Genomic DNA, 22,160 nt, shown 5'->3' on the forward strand with positions numbered 1-22,160 from the left:
ATTTTCGGTGCGTTTTACCATGTTCCAGTACAGTCCAGAACAGGAAAAATTTAGCATGGTCTTGTTTTTTTTTTCTGGAACTGAAAAGCCCTGGAACTGACCGCACTGGGGTGAACTTTACCATTGGAAACCATATAACATCTTTTCCATGCATTTTTGATGCTGAAAAAAAAAACGCACTGGACTGCATATGGTGTGAACTGGCCCTGAAATAAGTTCATTGAATTGGTGGATATGTATATTTTGTTTGCGCTGATTTATTTATTATTGGCTTAAATTATTAGCTGCCTAGATTGAGGGTCTGATAGAAGGGGTGGATTGTAATTGATACTTTGTATATAATAAAGATCATAATCTGAAGATATGCAGCTGGCGATGTCTTTGTTTAGCAATCATCTCCTTTGTTCAGTGCAATAAAGCTGGTGGTTCTATAAAGCAGCCCTGTGAGCTGCCAGGGATGGATGGATGGATGGATGGATGGTGCGTGCTGTGACAACCTCAGCTGCAGAAAGGCCAGCATGAGTAAGAATAGACTACATTTCCCAGGGTGCTCCCTGGAAGGAGGCAGGCTATGCAGGGCTTCTTCTCATGTATCTTAGGATGTGGCTGTGCATGTGGATGAGGAGACCTGGGAGGTGCTTGAGCACTCACATCCCCATCTAACCACCCAATGCAGTAAAAGCACAAGCACACACACTAATGGAAGCCAGGAGGACACAATGCAGCACTCTGTGTGACTGGCAGCAGGGGGACCCCAGCAGTACCATGAGGACATCGCTCTGATTGCTGCTAGACACATGCCCGGATAACAGGCAGCCATGCAGTCTGCAGCCTGCTGGGCTCCATGGATCTGCTGTGTGATTGGATGCGTCTATGTGGTCCATGCCAGCATCCAGCCAGGTAAGCCAACAGTGCCTTGCTAGAAGCCTTTGCGGCTGGATGCGCCATCTCATCCCATGCAAGGGGGATAGCTGCCTTCCTTCCCCTCCTCTCATTTCCCTGCAGAGATAGATGTTGCTGCTGCTAGCAAACAGCATCTCATCACTGACCTGCAGGCAGCATCCTTGTCATTGCAGATGGTTAGGAAGATGATCAGAGGCATAGATAGTCAGGGGGTGATCAATCAGAGGTGTAAATGTTTACAGGGATGGCCAAAGGTGTAGATGGTCAGAGGGATGATTGGAGGTAAAGATAGTCATGGGGATAATCAGATGTGTAGATGGTCAGGGGGGTGATAAGAGGTGTAGATGGTCAGGGGGGTGATAAGAGGTGTAGATGGTCAGGGGGGTGATAAGAGGTGTAGATGGTCAGGGGGTGATCAGAGGTGTAGATGGTCAGGGGGTGATCAGAGGTGTAGATGGTCAGGGAGGTGAGGAAAGGTGTAGATGGTCAGGGTCCTGACCAGAGTTGGAGATGGCCAGAGAGATGTCCTGAGCTGTAGACCGTCAGGGGGATGATTAGAGATGTAGATGGTCAGGGAGATGATCAGAGATGTAGATGGTCAGTAAAGGGAGATGGTCATGGGGATAATTAGAGCTGCAGATGGTCAGGGAGATGATCAGAGATGTAGATGGTCAGTAAGGGAGATGGTCAGGGCGGTGATCAGAGGTGTAGATGGTCAGGGGGGTGATCAGAGGTGTAGATGGTCAGGGGGGTGATCAGAGGTGTAGATGGTCAGGGGGCGATCAGAGGTGTAGGTGATCAGAGGTGTAGATGGTCAGGGAGGTGATGAAAGGTGTAGATGGTCAGGGAGGTGATCAGAGGTGTAGATGGTCAGGGGGTGATCAGAGGTGTAGATGGTCAGGGAGGTGAGGAAAGGTGTAGATGGTCAGGGTCCTGACCGGAGTTGGAGATGGCCAGAGAGATGTCCTGAGCTGTAGACTGTCAGGGGGATGATAAGAGATGTAGATGGTCAGGGAGATGATCAGAGATGTAGATGGCCAGTAAAGGGAGATGGTCATGGGGATAATTAGAGCTGCAGATGGTCAGGGAGATGATCAGAGATGTAGATGGTCAGTAAGGGAGATGGTCAGGGCAGTGATCAGAGGTGTAGATGGTCAGGGGGGTGATCAGAGGTGTAGATGGTCAGGGGGCGATCAGAGGTGTAGGTGATCAGAGGTGTAGATGGTCAGGGGGGCGATCAGAGGTGTAGATGGTCAGGGGGGCGATCAGAGGTGTAGATGGTCAGGGGGGCGATCAGAGGTGTAGATGGTCAGGGGGGCGATCAGAGGTGTAGATGGTCAGGGGGGCGATCAGAGGTGTAGATGGTCAGGGGAGTGATCAGAGGTGGAGATGATCAGGGGTGTGATCAGAGGTCTAGATGGTCGGGGAGATGAACAGAGGTGTAGATGGTGATCAGAGGTGTAGATGGTCAAGGAGATGATCAGAGGTTCAGTTGGAGGGACCCACTTTTTTCAGGCCCCCCCCCCCCAAACAAAGCCAGGACTGGGGTATCTCTGGCTGGGGGTCATCATCCAGCACCCTATCACAAGGCCAAGTGTTACAGGGTGCCCAGCCGCTGCCTACATAAAGCGTTGTGTTTAAAGGATCCATTAACCCTTTATGTGCTAGGGGGGAAGGCGATGAGAAAAAATGGGCTATTGAATTACTTAAAAGGCCTAATTTTTTAGTAGTTTGAATGTTAACAAATGCATTCTATAGTAAACAATGTTAAAAGTGGGTGTAAACCCTACTGAATGACATTTCAATGCATATCATAAATAATTGCCTTTTTTAAATCAATATTCTTGTTTTCACCTATTCATCCTTTTCAGTTTCTGATCTCCCTAGCCTTTTTTCACAAATGATTTTCTTTTTTTTTTTTTTTTTTTTAATAATTTTCACCTATTTTTATCCAATTATGCTTTGATCTCCATAGCCCCTTTGGAGCTACTTTCTTTCTGCATACTCTCCAGACAGCATGGGATTTCCGAGGGTGGGTTTCCTAATGGTGACAGCAGCGGACTATGCCTGTGTAATGTGTGTAGAAATGACCATGTGACAGGGTGGCAATGCAGGAGCATAGTTGGGAGACAGGAACAGAGTGTTGTCACCTCATAACAGGAAGTGCCTGAGCAAGGTCCATTACGGCCGGATCACTAGGTGTTATTTTGATGCCGATTTACAAAAGATGGAAAATTACTATTGAAATAACATAACATGTTAATATCCAACTCCAAAAAAGAAAAATAGAAGTCCTCCCTTGTGGTGGGACTGTGACCGCACTGCAAGGGTTAACTGCTCGTTTATGTCTCAGGAACAGCCTTTTTACTTACCATATCCTTCATTATCCTAGCAGGCAACTCTTCCCCAGGTTCCGGCCCTTGGTGTCCTCACATCCAGTGCAGGGCATTGGGCTCTGCATTGATCTTCATGACGTCAGAGGACCTTAGACCACCAGGGCATAGGGGAGAAGAAGCTGTGGGGGCCAGTCTTGTAGCTCTGTGGGAGCGGAGGATTAGGTAAATAAAAGTGCTCTTCAAATTCCCCTAGACTGGAACGAACAATTAACCCTTGCAGTGCGGCCACAACCCGGCTGCAATGGAGCATTTTTACTTTTCCTGCAGTTCAGCTTTAAAATTATGTAAGACGTTAGCAAAGGTTTTTATCTGCTTTAAAGTGGTAATAAACTCTCTATGGTTATTTTTACCTACAGGTAACCTTATAATAAAGGTAAATTGAAAAGGTAAAATGAATATCTTCTAAACATGCATCGTTCAGGAGATATTCTAGTGAGCAGCAGCTGGTGACCTTACTGGCGCATTTCCTTTAACTTGTTCAGATCCGCGCTATAGCCGAATGACGGCTACAGCACGGATCAGCTTTGCCGGGAGGACGTCTATTGACGTCCTCCCCTTTCAAAGCTGGCCACGCCCCCCCTAAAGGGGGAGCGCGGCGCGCGCTGTGATCACCTGAGTCAATGAGACTTGGGTGATCACAGATCCAAGTAAGGGGCCGATCCCAGCCCCTTACCATGTGATCAGCTGTCAGACAATGATAGCTGATCACATAATGTAAACAGAGGATCGGTAATCGTTTTTTTTTTTCTTCTCACGCTAACAGCGTGAGAAGAAAATAAGCCGATCGCCGTCTTCTGTTTGAAGGGACATCGGTCCCGAAGAGGAAGAGGCGAAGCTGCCTCATATGTGCCCACAAGTACCGCCTGCGAGTGCCACCTGCCAGTGCCACAAATCAGTGCTCACAGTGCCCCCAATCAGTGCCCACAGTAGTAATTGCCAGCAATCAGTGCCACCTATCAGTGCCCACAAGTGCCACCTATCAATGCCCACCAGTGGTGCCAATCACAGCCTCATCAGTGCCACCTAGCAGTGCTGCCTACCAGTGTCACCTACCAGTGCCGATTAGTGCCCATCACTGCCACCCATCAGTGCCAGCTATCAGTGCCACCTATTAGTGCCCTTCAGTGTCACCTATCAATGCCCTTCAGTGCCACCCATCAGCGCTCACCAGTGCCACCTTATCAGTGCCCACCAGTGCCACCATATCAGTGCCCACCAGTGCTGCCTATTAGTGCCCATCAGTGCCGCCTTATCAGTGCCCATCAGTGCAGCCTATCGGTGCCCATCAGTGCAGCCTATCGGTGCCCATCAGTGTAGCCTCATCAGCGTACGTCAATGAAGGAGAAAAATGTCCCGTTTGCAAAATTTATTAACAAAATATAAAACGGTTTTGTATTTTTTTTTTTTTTAAATCTGCCTTTTTTAATTTTTTAACAAAAAATAAAAAACCCAGAGGTGATCAAATACCACCAAAAGAAAACTCTATTTGTGGGAAAAAAATGATTTAATTTGGGTACAGTGTTTTATGACTGCGCAATTGTCATTCAAAGTATGACAGCGCTAAAAGATGAAAATTGGTCTGGACAGGAGGGGGGGGTTTAGGTGCCCAGTAAGCAAGTGGTTAAAGCTCTGTTCCGCGGCAGCGACTCCCATGCACATGCGTGAGTGACGTCATCGTGGCTGGGCCATTCAAGCAGCCGCAGCCCGCGAACCGGGCAGAAAGAACGGGTGAAGGTGGAAGCCTCTGCAGCAGTGACAGCGCGCCGCTGGAGGGCTTCCGTTCAAGGTACGTCTTGCATACTGTGCTAGTATGCAATGTATGCTAGCACATTATTCCTTTACCTTGCAGGGAGAGTTTTGGGAGTTTTTTTTCTCCACATTTACTACCGATTTAACTATTACAGTAGAACATCGGATTGCAAGTAACGCGATTCACGAGCGTTTCGCAATACGAGCTATTTTGTAAAAGAAATCCTGACTCGCTTTGCGAGCGTTGTCTCGCAAGACGAGCAGAATTTAAGCTGCTGGGGTGTGCAGTACCCCCATTTGACCAGGGGTGCGGGGGCGCTGGTGACACTCGGAAACACTCGGAGACACTCAGTGTCTCCGAGCCTCTCCAAGTGTTTCCGAGTGTCTCCGGCACTCCCCGCACCTCTGGCCACATGCGGTACTGCATAGACCAGCAGTGGCTGTGGAACGGATTATTTGAGTTTCCATTATTTCCTATGGGGAAACTCGCTTTGCTATACGAGTGCTTTGGATTACAAGCATTCTCCTGGAACGAATTATGCTCATAATCCAAGGTATTACTGTATTTGAAACAAAAGCATCCCATAGTAAGCAATGTATGGAAAGGCATGTGTGTTATTTAAAAGACATCAGATGCCTTTGAGTTGCCATCTTTGTCCAACACATTCCCCATGCATTTCAGTTAAAAGTGTTTTACAAAGAGAATAAAAAACCTTTGGCTCCCAGCATGCAGTTTGATTTCCCACAAGGCATTTGTCAAAGGCATCACAGGCCAATTTGCATTTATTTTGGAGACATTTAGAATGCGGTTCCATGGCTTTTTCTTTGGAACGGTATCATGTGCAATGACAACATAGAATTACCGTTAAAAGAAACAAATAAATAAAATTAAGTTTCCATTATTTCCTGCCACAGGAATTTGCTGCTGGCTGTAATCACAGATGTTCAGTAAATGTGGCCGTACAAAAACTTTAAAAAAGGGAAGGACTGAAATATGTAACTTTTATGGAGAAAATGCTCCTCTGTGCTCCCTCCAGCACTGCCCATATACCTAGACACTTACCTACAGTATACGATCCATGGTGTAGCAGGTGATCAGCGCACAGGTATCTTTTAATTTTGAACAGGGGGTCATATGGCCGAATACTAAGGGTTTTTGGTCATGTGACCAAGATGGGAAGGAAGCCTTTAAAAAAAATAAAATAAAAAAGTACTCTTTAAAGCGGTAGTAAACTTTTTTTTTTTTTTTAAACCTGCAAGGCAAAGTTATAATGTGCTAGTATGCATTGCATACTAGCACATCATGTGAAATGTACCTTAAAGCGGAGTTCCACCCAAAAGTGGACTTCTGCTCATTTGTCTCCTTTCCCCCTCTGGTGCCACAATTGGCACCTTTTGGGGGGGGGGGACAGGCAGGATACCTGTCTTCGACAGGTATTCTGTTCCCACTTCCGGGGACTCCAGGCCGCGGCCCGTGACATCACAGCGGGGCTCCCTCCTCCTCTCACTGTCGCCGGGCCAGTAGGAGAGAGGAGCGGGGCCTCGCGCATGTGCAGTAGGGTTCCCGGCGTGAAGCCGTAAGGCTAAACTGTCGGGTACCCTTACCCGCAATGGCGGCGGCAGCACCCGACAGCTGATGGAAACATCATCTGCGGTGCCAACATCGCGGGACTTCAGGACAGGTAAGTGTCCTATTGTTAAAAGCCAGCAGCTGCAGTATGTGTAGCTAGTGGCTTTTAATTTTTTTTTGGGGTGGAACACCACTTTAAAACATAGCCCTCCAGCGGTGCGCTGACAGAGCTTCCATCTTTACACGGTCTTCCTCCTGGGTTCACTTCCTCCAGCCGTCTGATTGGCAGCGCGATGACGTCACTCCTGCGAGCCGCGATTCATGGCACAGGACTCTGAAGGAACGGCACGGTCATGCGCCGGTGATGTCACCGGCCCATTCACCAGTAAATATCTCCTAAACAGTGCACGGTTAGGAGATATTTACTGTACCTATCGGTGAGCCTTATTAATAGGCTTACCTATAGGTAAAAAGCAACCATGGGAGTTTACTCCCACTTCAACTTTCTATCTTAGCATAATTCCTGCTTCTGTGTAGTTCCACGTTAGAGAGTCAATGGTTTCTAAGATTTTGGTCTAGAAACAAGAGTCGTCTGATAAAGATTGTCCGTTATGTAAATCTGCTATAGGGCGGTTGGCAAGCGGGTAAGACTTTAAGGGGGCTTTGGTGTCAGTGGAAGGGATAGTCCCCCATTAGTAGTGCCAGTGCAGGAATTATTGCCCCGTTGTTGGGGTCAGTAGGAGGAATAGGGCCTCATTTCAGTGGGGGGAAAGCGTGCCTCAAGGGCCAGATAAAGGAAGCGCGTTCAGAACGATCGGATTTTCCGACAACTTTGTGTGACCGTGTGTATGCAAGACAAGTTTGAGCCAACATCCGTCGGAAAAAATCCATGGATTTTGTTGTCGGAATGTCCGATCAATGTCCGACCGTGTGTACGGGGCATTAGGGGAATGCTGTTTGGTCCATCAATCCATGCCTTGTCACAGAAATGCCCTTGGTTCTTAAAAAGGAAGAAAAGCCTATGACTCTTCTTAAAAATGTTCCCTTCCCCTCCTCCTACCTTTCCTGCCTAACCTGTATAAAAAGGATGTGTGTACTTACCTATTTTTAAAGTGGAACTAAAGGCAAAACCTTTTTTTTTTTTTTTTTTTTTTTTTTTTTTTACTAGTGTTTTGGTGCCAGCCCGAAATGTGGAAATTACTTTTACTTTCACTTTCAATGATAATTGTAAACAGGACAAATAGAGAGGGTGAATCTCCCTTATGGGGGCACAGACAGCAATAAAAGATGTCAAGAGTTCTAATCCCTCTCCACTCTATACAAAAAAAAAAAAGTGTTGCCTTTAGTCACAATTTAACCACTTCAATACCGGGCACTTTCACCCTCTTCCTGCCCAAGGGCAATTTTCAGCCTTTAGCGCTGTTGCACTCTGAATAAGAACACTGTACCCAAATTACATTTTTATCATTTTTTTTTAGACAGATAGAGCTTTCTTTTGGTGGTATCTAATCACCAATGAGTCTTTTAACCACTTCAGCCCCAGAAGATTTGGCGGCTGAATGACCAGGCCATTTTTTGCGATTTGGCACTGCGTCGCTTTAACTGACAATTGAGCGGTCGTGCAATGTTGCATCCAAACAAAATTGTCCTTTTTTTCCCACAAATAGAGCTTTCATTTGGTGGTATTTGACCATCTCTGCAGTTTTTATTTTTTGTGCTATAAACAAAAAAATAGCATCAATTTTGAAAAAAAAAAACAAAAAACACAATATTTAGTACTTTTTGCTATAATAAATATCCCCATTTAAAAAAAAAAAAAAAGCCATTTTTTTCTCAGTTTAGGCCACTGTGTATTCTTCAACATATTTTTGGTAAAAAAAAAAAAATTACGTATATTGATTGGTTTGCGCAAAAGTTATAGTGTCTACAAAATAGGGGATAGATTTATGGCATTTTTATTATTATTTTTTTTTACTAGTAATGGCAGCGATCTGCGACATTATAGCGGACACATCGAACACTTTTGACACATTTTTGGGACCATTGGCATTTATACAGCGATCAGTGCTATAAAAATGCACTGATTACTGTAAAAATGTCACTGGCAGGGAAGGGGTTAACACTAGGGGGTGATCAGGGGGTTAACTGTGCTCCCATATAGTGGGAACTTATAGTGCGGTTGGGAAGTTGTTAACTTCTTCTGCTCCGGTCACCTGATTTAGCAGCTCCAGGTTTCCTGTATTAGTGAGCGGTGGCTGCAGGGGAGAGGAGGAAGCACCGACAACAGCTTTCCCATTGGAGCCCCATTGGCTGACGTCATGGCTCTCAGAACACACAGCTTTTGTCGAGCGCTCCAGTGCAGATTTAAAAATGATAAGTATACAGATCGTTTTAACTATGTTAGGCAGGATAGGTAGGAGGAGGAGGGAGGGAACATTTTTAACAATAATTCCACTTTATTAAATTGCTATCTGTTTAGCCTGCAAAAAATGCTTCCGTCTTTGTGTATATATATATATATATATATATATATATATAAAATCAAACTCAGGGCAGATACAATAGACAGAAGTTAATGCTGCTCTGTACTCATGCAAACACCATTAAATGCATTTTTTCTTTCCAAATTACTTTTTATTAAGATTTATAGTACAGACATACAACATTAAGCCGCGCATCGCGGCAACAAACAACCAGGTCACATTGAGTTGTAATCTTCAAAAAAAAAACCCAAACCCCCCCCCTCAACACGGTCCACATTTGCCCATACAAAATATGCACAGTCTTTGAGCCTCCGAAGGAGGCAGATATATAGTCCGCTGAGTCAATGACGCCCCCCGTCAACCAGAGGAGATGATATATGTATTACATTTCTAAACCCCCCCCACCCTCCACCTCATCAGAAGTAATGACCATAAAACCTTCAGTAAATTATAACTTTATAATGTATTCACTTCAAAATCACCCACCACCTCAGGAACTCAATCCTCCTGCTTATGAATCTATAACAAGGACCACCTGCCAAGTTGCCTGTGGGTCTAATCTGAAACCGTGCCTGTGGATGCCATCCAGCCTCCCCACACCTTGTCAAATTTGGCCCCAACCTCCCTACTCAAATAGGTTGCCTTGTAAAAAGGGATTGCCTTGTTGACCAGGGACTTCCAAGAAGCCAAAGTTGGGGCAGTAGATTTCTTCCATGAGAGGATAATCTGTTTTTTGGCGTAGAACAGCAGGAGGGTGAGAAGAGTTCGTATAGCCCTAGTGGTAGCCAAGGGCTCAACCAAGCTCAACAGGCATACTTCAACCGTAAGGGGGACTGAAAGGGATGTGACCGACCGGATACACTTTGCTATGTCTTGCCAGTAGGGCTTGATATGTGGACAATCCCAAAAAATGTGCATGAAGTTTGTAAGAGGTGCAGAACATCTCCAACATATAAAATGGTGGCTTCCAAACATCCTAGCTAACCTAGCTGGAGTAAGATGGATTGTATGCAGAAATGTATACAGGATCAGACGATCTCTAATAGAAAATAGACATTGAAATGGGGCCCCCCAAATATCGTCCCAATCGTCTCTATCCAAATTAAATGCATTTTTAAATAAATGAAAGAAATGTACCTGAAACAGACTTTGTATCAACCTCTTGTAGTCTGTGTACAGAAGAGCTCAGACTCGGGGAGGGAGAAGCAGAACAATAAGCCAGTAAGTTGTGATGCATTTCCCCAGGGGACTTTGTCCCATCTTCTGAGGCTTAGCTGTGAGGTTGGACAAGGCACCTTTCCTCCCTCAACTGCTGGCCGACAACACATTTTTTCAGGCTATGGCTGCTTTACCAAATGGCATTTTTCTCTGTCCTTGTCAAGGATAAGCTGCACATGAGAAATGCAGGGGAAGGGGGAAGGTATGTCAGATGAAATGTTCCAAGTTAGTAGGCAAGTACTTGGAGACAGTGAAAAGCGCCATTTGAGGAGGGCACCCTGGCCGACCTCACAGCTAGCCTAAAGCATGGTACACACTATGAGTGTTTTTCAGTTCAACCCAGCGGCACTGTACAGCGATTTCCCCTGCTGAGCTGTTGTGTTCTAACAGAGGGACAGACCCCCGCCAGAACACGCTGATCAGTGCTCTCCGCCATTGACTGACAGTGCTAATTGGGAGCCGTTCGGCTGCTGTTTTCCAGCATGTTTGTCCGACAGAAGCCGGCCAAACAGCCAGCTTCTGTAGGACCTGCTGCCTTACACACTGACCGAACGTCGGCCATTTTTTCTGAACTGGCTAATGTCTCCTGGCAGTGGCGTTGCTAGGGGGTGGCTTCTGGGGCTTTAGCCCCGAATGTGGGGCCCATAGCCCCGAGTCTCTTACCGGGTGTAGCCAGGGCCGGATTAACATAGGGGCTATTGGAGCTGCAGCTCCAGGCCCCTACTTTTTTTTTTAAGCCCAGCTGCCCAAAAAGAACAGGCCCCCTATTAGCCCTGGCAGCCCACCATATCACAGCCGTGTCCCCGATGCGTGCTCTGAACCCTCCCCCCCGAGCCATCTTGTGCCTATATCCGGCCATACCATTTGTGCAGGGGGGAGATCTTCCACCTACTAGGCACTGATGCCATGGCCCTCCCCCTCCGCGAGTGCCGGAGTGGAAAATTCCAGTGTGCAGTCCTCATTCCTGTGTGAGCCTGACGCATAGCAGAGCAGAGACCAGCTAGGTACACGGGGAACCTCTGGAAGGGAGCATTGGGATATGGCTGCTGTGACTATACTGGGCTGCATCGCTCTGCCCTGTGCCACAAGTATGGGATGGAGGGATGCAACTTTGTACTGTGTACCCTGTATGTGGGCAAATGGGGGGGGGGGTAACCCCTGGCAAAGCTTTTCTCAATGGAATTAGTATGCAATGCAGCCAATCAGACAGCCATCTGCTGGGTGCTTGGAGTGTGGGCATAGGAAGTCTGTACCTGGCACCTTCCACCTGGGCTGTGTATGTTTGTATATGGGGAGCTGTGGGCATAGACTGTGTGTGACTTGTATTGCATGGAGTCTGCATGTCATGTGGGCAGTGTACAGTCCATATAGGATGTGTATGGTGGGCATAGTTAGTGGCATATTAACCATGTGTGCAGCACATGGTCCTGAGGTAGGGGGCTCTCTGGGGACCCTGATGTGAGGAGGGGGCTCTCTGGGGACCCTGAAGAAATGACACGTTGCTACAATGTAGTGAGTGTACAGCTTGTATAACAGTGTAAATGTGCTGTTCCCTCAAAATAACTCAACACACAGCCATTAATGTCTAAACCGCTGGCAACAAAAGTGAGTACACCCCTAAGTGAAAATGTCCAAATTGGGCCAAAAGTGCCAATATTTTGTGTGGCCACCATTATTTTCCAGCACTGCCTTAATCCTCTTGGGCAAGGAGTTCACCAGAGCTTCACAGGTTGCCACTGGAGTCCTCTTCCACTCCTCCATGACAACATCACGGAGCTGGTGGATGTTGGAGACCTTGCACTCCTCCACCTTCCGTTTGCGGATGCCCCACAGATGCTCAATAGCGTTTAGGTCTGGAGACATGCTTGGCCAGTCCATCACCTTTACCCTCAGCTTCTTTAGCAAGGCAGTGGTCGTCTTGGAGGTGTGTTTGGGGTCGTTATCATGTTGGAATGCTGCCCTGCAGGCCAAGTCTCTGAAGGGAGGGGACCATGCTTTGCTTCAGTATGTCACAGTACATGTTTGCATTCATGGTTCCCTCAATGAACTGTAGCTCCCCAGGGCTGGCAGCACTCATGCAGCCCCAGACCATGACACTCCCACCACCATGCTTGACTGTAGACAAGACACACTTGTCTTTGTACTCCTCACTTGGTTGCCGCCACACACGCTTCACACCATCTGAACCAAATAAGTTTATCTTGGTCTCATCAGACAACAGGACATGGTTCCAGTAATCCATGTCCTTAGTCTGTTTGTCTTCAGCAAACTGTTTGCAGGCTTTCTTGTGCATCATCTTTAGAAGAGGGGTCCTTCTGGGACGACAGCCATGCAGACCAATTTGATGCAGTGTGCGGTATATGGTCTAAGCATTGACAGGCTGACCCCCCACCCCTTCAACCTCTGCAGCAATGCTGGCAGCACTCATATGTCTATTTTCCAAACACAACCTCTGCATATGACGCTGAGCATGCACACTCAACTTCTTTGGTCCACCATGGCGAGGCCTGTTCTGAGTGGAACCTGTCCTGTTAAACTGCTGTATGGTCTTGGCCACCATGCTGCAGCTCAGTTTCAGGCTCTTGGCAATCTTCTTATAGCCTAGGCCATCTTTATGTAGAGCAAAAATTCTTTTTTTCAGATCCTCAGAGAGTTCTTTGCCATGAGGTGCCATGTTAAACTTCCAGTGACCAGTATGAGAGAGTGAGAGCGATAACACCAAATTTAACACACCTGCTCCCAATTCACACCTGAGACCTTGTAACACTAACGAGTCACATGACACCGGGGAGGTAAAATGGCTAATTGGGCCCAATTTGGACATTTTCACTTAGGGGTGTACTCACTTTTGTTGCCAGCGGTTTAGACATTAATGGCTGTGTGTTGAGTTATTTTGAGGGGACAGCAAATTTACACTGTTATACAAGCTGTACACTCACTACTACATTGTGGCAAAGTGTCATTTCTTCAGTGTTGTCACATGAAAAGATATAATAAAATATTTACAAAAATGTGAGGGGTGTACTCACTTTTGTGAGATACTACATGTGTATGCCCGCTCAAGCGTATGGGGGGTGACATTCGGAATGAATGGCAGCCCTGCACGCTTTTGCAGAGCAGTGCATTTTCACTGCGGGTGGTTGCGGGAACTGCAGCAATTCCTGCACCTAAAGTCACACGCAGAAGTATGAACCTAGCCTAAGCTCCAGAAACTTCTTCTAGAGGCAGGGGGAAGCAATCAAACTCCCAGCCTGTGAAGCCCTGAACAAGTCAAACCAAACAATTATTGCTCCCATGATTACAGCAGGAGCCAAAAAATTTAATTTACCTAGCAGCCTTACTAGGAGGGTGCTACACTTCTCTGTTGTCATAAAAAAAAATATATGAATGGAGATGACATCTGCAGGCAGAAAAAATAATGAAAGTAGAACTCAAGCTAGACATATAAATACCTGGCTGAAAAGTGTACATGAGAGCTGTCCCCCTCCCCCCCCCCCCCCCCCCCCCCCCCGCCTGTATGCAGTGATACTCTTTTGGTACAATGTTTACGTTTCAAACCAGGTGCTGCAACAAATTTAAAAGTTTCTAACTGAAGTAAGACATTACAAAAATAACAAATAATAGTAAAGTTAAAGAGGAATTGCAGTCTGCTCACATAATTTGTAATAAAAACATCTTAGCCATTCTGAAGCTTCTCTCCAACCACTTTGCATATTATTTTATATATATTGTGATTCTGTGCTTGCCAAATATGCTGCAGAAATCTCTCTCCACTGAGTCTGGCTGCAACCATTTTAACTGTGGGCAGCTGAAGCTGCTGCCTGTTCACTTCCTGGATTTACACAAACACACAGAGGCTCTCATTGGCCCTCTTATAACTCATCCCCCCTCCCTTCCTGGCAAACTCTTGAGAGTGAGAGAGAGAGAGCTGTGCATGATTTCATAAGCCTAGGCTAATGACCAGACAAGAAACAGGAAGTGGGCTGTATAAGGTATTTACTGGCAGAAAAAAAAAGTTTTATTATCCAAAGTTAAAACAACAAGGGCAGAAGATTCAATAGATGGAAAGTTGAAAAAATGACTGAAGTTCCACTTTAAAGTGGATGAAAAGTAAAAGGTTTTTTCCCCTAATGCATTCTCTGCACTGAGGTTAAAAACTTTCTGTGTGCAGCCATTGGCTCTCGCTGCTGTCTGCCACAGCCCGTGAGCAGACAGTAGGGGGTGGGGCTGAGCTGCACTGTGTGTGTCAATGGACACACAGAGCGCGGTCCAGGAGCAAGCACGCACAAGAGTCCCCATAGCATACGGCTTGCTATGGGGCATTTGGCAGGGGGGAGGAGCCCAGAACACCGGCAGGGGAACCCAGAAGAAGAGGATCGGGGCTACTCTGTGCATTTGTCAGTTTATAATCTTGTCAGTTTTGTTTGTGCTTAATAAGAATTAAAAACCTGTTACAAATAAATATGCAATTAAAACCAATTAGTAGAGTGAAAGTGGAACTTCACTCCAAAAAACGAATTATTTGTATCTGGCTCCAGCCTCCCCCCAACAATTGGATCTTTTTAAGTGGTTCTACTTTTTTTGCACTGTGGGGCAGCACTTTTTTTTTTCTTGACGTGCAGTTGATTACATGTATGTGCACATTGCCTTCGGGACCCAGCAGAGTCCCTTGGCACAGCTGCGCATGCATGGTTTTCCCAAATCCTCTCTTTATCTGTCCTGGTAATTGTTGTCACCAGACAGAAGGTCGCTGGAAATTTTACAGCTATCAGTAGAACAGGAATAGAGGGACATGTGTTCCGGTGGCAACATTCTAAGTAGGGAGTCCTCCTTTTTGGAGAGATTCCTTATCACTTTCTAATGTGTCTCCAGGAAAGGCCTTTCCAGCAAAAACATCTCTGCCAGGTCTTTCTCTTAAGTGTCCGATGTGTCCGCCATAATGTCGCAGTCACGATAAAAATCACTGATCGCCACCATTACTAGTAAAAAAAATATATATATATATTAATAAAAATGCCATAAAACTATTCCCTATTTTGTAGACGCTATAACTTTTGCGTAAACCAATCACTAAACGCTTATTGCGATTTAAAAAAAAAAATTTTTTTACCAAAAATATGTAGAAGAATACGTATCGGCCTAAACTGAGGAAAAAAATGTTTTTTTATATCATTTTTTGGGGTTATTTATTATAGCAAAATGTAAAAAATAATGAGTTTTTTTCAAAATTGTCGCTATTTTTTTGTTTATAGCGCAAAAAATAAAAACCATAGATGTGATCAAATACCACCTAATAGAAGCTCTATTTGTGGGGAAAACAGGATGTCAATTTTGTTTGGGAGCAATATCGCACGACTGCGCAATTGTCAGTTAAAGCGACGCAGTGCCGAATCGCAAAGGTGCTCTGGTCTTTGGGCAGCCAAATGTTAAGAAGACATTTTTCCTGAAAAGCCAAAGGGGCACTGGACAGGGCCACACATTGAAGATTGCTGGATCGACGAGGAAGGTAACTACTTGACCAGGTGGGAAGAATTTAGGGGTGTGAGGGGAAATGACTAAAGGACAATTATTCTTAAGGCTCAGCTCACACCAGTTGCGGGTGCAGGAATTGCATCGATTCCGGCACCCGCAACCACCCGTAGCCGAATCGCACTGCTCTTACAAGACGGACAGGGCTGCCATTCATTCTGAATGGCACTCCCAGGCATCTCCGCCCGCAGCACGATCGCTGGTGCGGGAACCGCACAGAAACCACATGGTCAAAAAGATCATGTGGTTTCCCTGCGGCTGCGTTTAAAAAAAAAAAGAGGTGCATGCACCTTTTTTGTGCGTTTCACGCAGCATAGCAGAATGGACTGTGGTGCCTGAGCAAACATGGGAAGCTACGAACCGCACTAGTGTGAACTAGTGTGGTTTCCTATGGGACATGTTCACAGCTATTGATTCAGTGTGTGTGAATGCGCTACCCCTATAGTAACCACCACTTGTTCTCTTCCTACTAATCCGAAAGAATCACTTACATAAAATAGAATACAAAATCATATGCATAATCTTATAACAAACAAAAAAAATATAACCATATATTGTCCAGTACATAAAAAATCCTTCAAGCGTGCTGCCAAAAAAAAGTCCTTTAGTAATTAATTGTGACTGGCGTGCTCCTATGTTCCTTCAGTGATCATATGTGACTGAGTGAAAAACCTCCACCATTCAGATTGGCCACTCACCAGATGTTTAATAAAGATGAGCCTTTGGTTCATTCAAGGGATAACCACTCCACATATGTAACTCTCCTCACCGGCTAAACTCGGACTCCAATGTTCCTCATTGGAGAGCATAAGGGATAAAAAACGATCATAGCGCAATATGCTTGAACTATTTATTTAAAATTACAGGAAAAGTATCAACTCACATTTAAAAGTGCCCTCGAGCTGGCACAAAGCTTATCCAGCAGTTATGGACGGGTAATGGGCTGTTTGCATGGTCCGCCTGGTGTTGTATTGCGGCCTCCACGCTCGGCTTGCGCTCCAAGCCTCGTTCCCGTTCTCGTCCGGTCACCTGATGTGAAAAAACTCCCAGCAGCCTCAAGAGTTACATAGGTGGAGTGGTTATCCCTTGAATGAACCAAAGGCTCATCTTTATTAAACATCTGGTGAGTGGCCAATCTGAATGGTGGAGGTTTTTCACTCAGTCACATATGATCACTGAAGGAACATAGGAGCACGCCAGTCACAATTAATTACTAAAGGACTTTTTTTTGGCAGCACGCTTGAAGGATTTTTTATGTACTGGACAATATATGGTTATATTTTTTTTTGTTTGTTATAAGATTATGCATATGATTTTGTATTCTATTTTATGTAAGTGATTCTTTCAGATTAGTAGGAAGAGAACAAGTGGTGGTTACTATAGGGGTAGCGCATTCACACACACTGAATCAGTATTTTTAGCCCATCTTAATGAAGGGTTTTTTTTGAAAGCAGCAACCCTGACACATATGGTTAATATAGAAGTGGTTTTTGCGCCGGTGACACACATACACTAAACTATGTTCACAGCTATGCTTTATTTCAGCCTCTGCGTTCTTAGAAAAGGTCAGGGACTCAAAACGCTGCGTTTTAGTTCAATAGACTTCAATGGAGACACTGCAGAAAAGCATGTAGTGCGTTTATATGCGTTTTTGGTGCATTTGACAGGTTTCGCATTTTTTAAACTGCCCAACAACAAATTGCCCCCCCAAAAAAAGTATAAAAAAGCAAAACGCATCAAAAAACACGTAAAAAACACGTGTGCAAAAATGCAAAACACCTCAAAAAGTACTGCAGAAACAAACCAGGCCTATCGAAAACTGCATGTCAAAACATTAGTAAATCCAGAGATACAGGCAGCTGAAGGTTCAGACAGGTCTTCACTTTTCCTGTCACCCCCATACTGCCTCCCAGACCCCCTCCTTGAGGCTTCCTATAAAATAAAAAGACCAGTACACAGGGTTTTTTCTTTTTTTTCAGCGGGAACACAAACCTGGCACCTCCTCCCACACTGAGCTACTGGGATGTGCTGGATGGTCTATTGTGGCTGGGGAGGTCTATTGTGGCTGGGGAGGTCTACTGTGGCTGGGGAGGTCTACTGTGGCTGGGGAGGTCTATTGTGGCTGGGGAGGTCTATTGTGGCTGGGGAGGTCTATTGTGGCTGGGGAGGTCTACTGTGGCTGGGGAGGTCTACTGTGGCTGGGGAGGTCTACTGTGGCTGGGGAGGTCTACTGTGGCTGGGGAGGTCTACTGTGGCTGGGGAGGTCTATTGTGGCTGGGGAGGTCTATTGTGGCTGGGGAGGTCTATTGTGGCTGGGGAGGTCTATTGTGGCTGGGGAGGTCTATTGTGGCGGGGGAGGTCTATTGTGGCGGGGGAGGTCTATTGTGGCGGGGGAGGTCTATTGTGGCGGGGGAGGTCTATTGTGGCGGGGGAGGTCTACTGTGGCTGGGGAGGTCTATTGTTGCTTGAGAGGTCTATTTCTGTTGGGGGGATCTTAGGTCGCTAGGGGCTCAATTGTTGCTGGAATGGATCTACTGTTGGAGGAGGAGTCTATTGTTTCTGGCTGCTGGAGGGTCTGTTTATGTAGGCTTCTGGGAGATCACACTAATTAGAACGGGGACCATTGAAAAACATGGATTTTGACTTGTCATGCGACTTCACATGTCAAGTCGCATAACAACTCGCAGTAGTGGAAACAGAGCCTTAGTATGAAAGCCACACTGTATATCATGCAAATATTAACAAGCCGAAAGAATCAGTTTTATAAATTTAACAAATAAGTCTCTGTTTCCACTACTGCGAGTTGTTATGCGACTTGACACATGTGAAGTTGCATGACAAGTCAAAATCCATGTATTTCAATGGTCCCCGTTCTAATTAGTGCAACTCAAGTCGCAGCGACTCCAAAAAAGGTTTTTGTACTACTTTGTTCTAACTTCGGTGCAACTTGTTCTCCCATGGTTCTCACCAGTTGCATGACATTGCATCAAAAATTGCATTGAAAAGTCGCACTGTAAATCGCATGACTTTGGGGTTGCAATAGTGGAAACCTAGCCTAAAACTTAAATTAATGAATACGATTTTAGTTTTAGTATTTTTTTTAGAACACAGGAAAAACTTTGTTAAAACAAAGTGAAGAAATTCCAAATAAACTTGTGCTCATCAGAGTCCCCCATCACATTACAGTCTCACTCAGAGTCCCTCCATACATCAGAGTCCCCATCGAAGTCTTCTTTACTTTAGAGTCCCCCTTACATCAGAGTTCTCTCTTTACATCAGAGTCCCCATCAAAGTCTTCCTCACATTACAGTCCTCCTTGCATTAGATTCCCCACTTACTTTATAGTTCCCATCAGAATCTTTTTTTACATCATCAAAGTCCTCCTTACATCAGAATCCCCCCCTTACATGAAAGTCCCCCTCAGAGTTCCCCTTACATGAGGGTCCACACTTACATAAGGGGCCCTATCAGAGTTCAACTTACATCAGCTGGCTGGATAAGATCTTGCAGCAGGCCAGATTTGGCCCACAGGTCGTAGGTTGGAGGCCCCTGCTTTATATACTTAAAAATAGAAAACCCTGTGGTTATTAATTACCACCAAAAGAAGGCTCCATCTGTCTAAAAAAAAAATGATATACAATGTATTTGGGTACACGGTTGCATGACTGAGTCATTGTCAGTCAAACTACACTATATTACCAGAAGTATTGGGACGCCTGCCTTTACACGCACATGAACTTTAATGGCATCCCAGTCTTAGTCTGTAGGGTTCAGTATTGAGTTGGCCCACCCTTTGCAGCTATAACAGCTTCAACTCTTCTGGGAAGGCTGTCCACAAGGTTTAGGAGTGTGTCTATAGAAATGTTTGACCATTCTTCCAGAAGCGCATTTGTGAGGTCAGGCACTGATGTGGATGAGAAGGCCTGACTCACAGTCTCTGCACAGTCTCAACTCAATATTGAAACCTACGGACTAAGACTGGGAAGTTCATGTGCGTGTATATGCAGGCGTCCCAATACTTTTGGTAGTCTAGTGTATCATAGCAATGAAAACTGGAAAATGGCCTAGTAATAACAAGCTAAACCCATTCTCTATCCAAAACTGAAAAAAAAAAAAAAAAAACTTTGGGCTTTGATTTAAGTGCTTTGTCCTCTACTAGTTGGTCCTCATAGAAGCTAAAGCTGCAGTAGATCTTGTGGAATTGCTGATAATGAAGTGAACCTTTTTTTATATGACAAAAATTAGAACCAATAAAATCTCATTACATATTTATGTCATTGTCAATCTGATTTGCTGTTCTGGGACAGAGCATGCTGCTTCTGTATCTAAGTGCTTTTCATTGAATTTGACCAGGTGGAATGCTCCAGGCCTTCCAGAGCTCTTCTTATGTTTCCGACGTTAGGAAATCAGATTGTTGTGTGAGTATGCTTTATCTGATATTATCGCTCTTTCTTTTATTATTTTATGGCAGGTACCTGGGTGACAGAGATGCACAGGAAGAAAGAAAACAGATTCTCGGGGAGGGAAGACATAGTCCCCCTGCGTCTGATCTTCAATAGTGAGCAGGACAACCAGACCGGCCAGAGTGCGCTCAGCACCCGGATGAGGACGGACAGCTCCCAGGACAAGGTATGTATGAGCCAGGCCTTCACACAACTCTTGTTACCTTGGAGATATTCATTCCTTTAAGATGGATGTACTGTACACAGGGAAAATAGAATCAGGGCCAGGGTATGTAGGCTGCATTAATAAGCTGTGTCCCTTTTTTCTAGCATCATGTCTCGTATATCATATGTGTCTGAAGGCAAAACTGTCCGTGTTGCCTCACTCAGATAGACTAGGTTTAGGCTTAATGTACACGGGACGTTTTTACAACCTCTGCTGAACGATTTAACTTGACAGATAGTAACCCACGTTTAAAACGTCTGTTTTGCTGTGTTTACATGCCGCGTTTGCATTTAGAAGCGCAAAATAGCCAAAAATGAAAAACGCATGTAAACGAAATGTGGCTAAACGTGAGTTACCGTGTTTAGCTGCGTTTGATGTCTGAAACGTCGGAAACTTCGGCGTCCAAGCTCATTTTTTTTGCCTTCAAAGAAAAGCCTATAAACGACATTAAATGAACCTGTGTACATGTACACATAAGATAACATTGGATGAGTTCAGAGGCAGCTGAAAAAAGCAGCCAACTGCCTCTGAACGTCCGTTTACCAGCAGCCGTGTACATGAGGCCTTAGATGTGTGGCAGACTTTGCTCCCTTCTAAAAAGCGATCCACAAGGATCGGTTTTGGAAGCGTTTGACAGGCAGTGAGGAGGCAATATGTTGCCTCCTCACTGCCTGTCAAACGCCTCCAAAACCGATCCTTCTGCGCTGCAACTGTGTGCATCACATGTGGTTGCAGGGTGGTGCAGCACAGCCCCATTCACTTTAATGAGCCATATTCGGCAGTGGTACTGCCCGCTGTGCCTGACGGGATACATTTCTGCCTCGACATGTGTATACCCCTGTCCGCCTGTGTTTGCAAGCATAAACAAGCCCAGGTTTTCTATTTTCAGGCACTAAATGCTGCACTCCATGCAAGCAGGTGAATTCACAACTAAAGCACAACTCTCCTATATGACAAAAGATTTGTAATTCTGTTCAGATTGTAACCCAGTTACCTCTGACGGATAGTATAGACAGTTTCTGGACCTCCAGTGCAGTTAAAGCAGAACTGAAGTTTGCATAACTTGCCTATGCTTAAATGGTCTGACATTTGCAAGGTCCCTCATCAGGGCCATCACCTTCTCCTCGGCTTCTCCTGGGTCCCAGGCTTTGGGCCATCTTGATTGGCCTGCGTGGGATGACGTAACACCCTTGTAACATGCATGCATGTTCATTTATTCCAACACACAGGAATCATGGCGGGAATGTAAATTGAGTTGTCCATGCACAGCTACAGTATGTGTTCATTCTACAAAAGTCTGTGAGCAGGCAGGTAAGTTTATTTTATTCCAGAAGAGACATTGCATGCAATAAAGAGCCTGTCTGCTCATAGGTTTTTTATTTATTTTTTATTTTGGGGCTTTTGTTCCGCTTTAAACTGTACAGTGTGCTCAAGTACCCCCCTGAACCTGCTGATTGGATAATGAAGGAGCAGAAGCACAATGATGAGGTCATACCTATGCTCTCCACTCATGCAGACATGGACCAGACTGACCGCATTGTGCAAAATAATAGAGTCTTCATTAACCACTTCAGCCCCGGAAGGATTTACCCCCTTCCTGACCTGAGCACTTTTTGCGATTCGGCACTGCGTCGCTTTAACTGA

At 45.4% G+C, this 22,160-nt stretch overlaps 1 protein-coding gene across 6 annotated transcripts in view; it reads left to right on the top strand.

Moving 5' to 3' along the window:
- Window positions 1-561: 561 nt before the first annotated feature.
- ADAM22 (ADAM metallopeptidase domain 22) overlaps window positions 562-22,160 on the top strand; it is a 419,533-nt gene continuing 397,934 nt past the window's right edge. For 2 of the 6 annotated variants that reach the window (XM_073629694.1, XM_073629697.1), the window contains exons 1-2: window positions 565-900; window positions 20,320-20,477. In XM_073629694.1, the coding sequence (XP_073485795.1) occupies window positions 819-900; window positions 20,320-20,477 (240 nt within the window). In that variant the 5' untranslated portion in view covers window positions 565-818. Of the gene's footprint in view, window positions 901-20,319; window positions 20,478-22,160 lie in introns of all 6 variants that reach the window. The other 4 variants (XM_073629692.1, XM_073629695.1, XM_073629696.1 and 1 more) reach the window with 4 other exon arrangements.

The sequence above is a fragment of the Aquarana catesbeiana genome, linkage group LG05, assembly GCF_042186555.1.
Source record: "Aquarana catesbeiana isolate 2022-GZ linkage group LG05, ASM4218655v1, whole genome shotgun sequence".
NCBI lineage: Eukaryota > Metazoa > Chordata > Amphibia > Anura > Ranidae > Aquarana > Aquarana catesbeiana.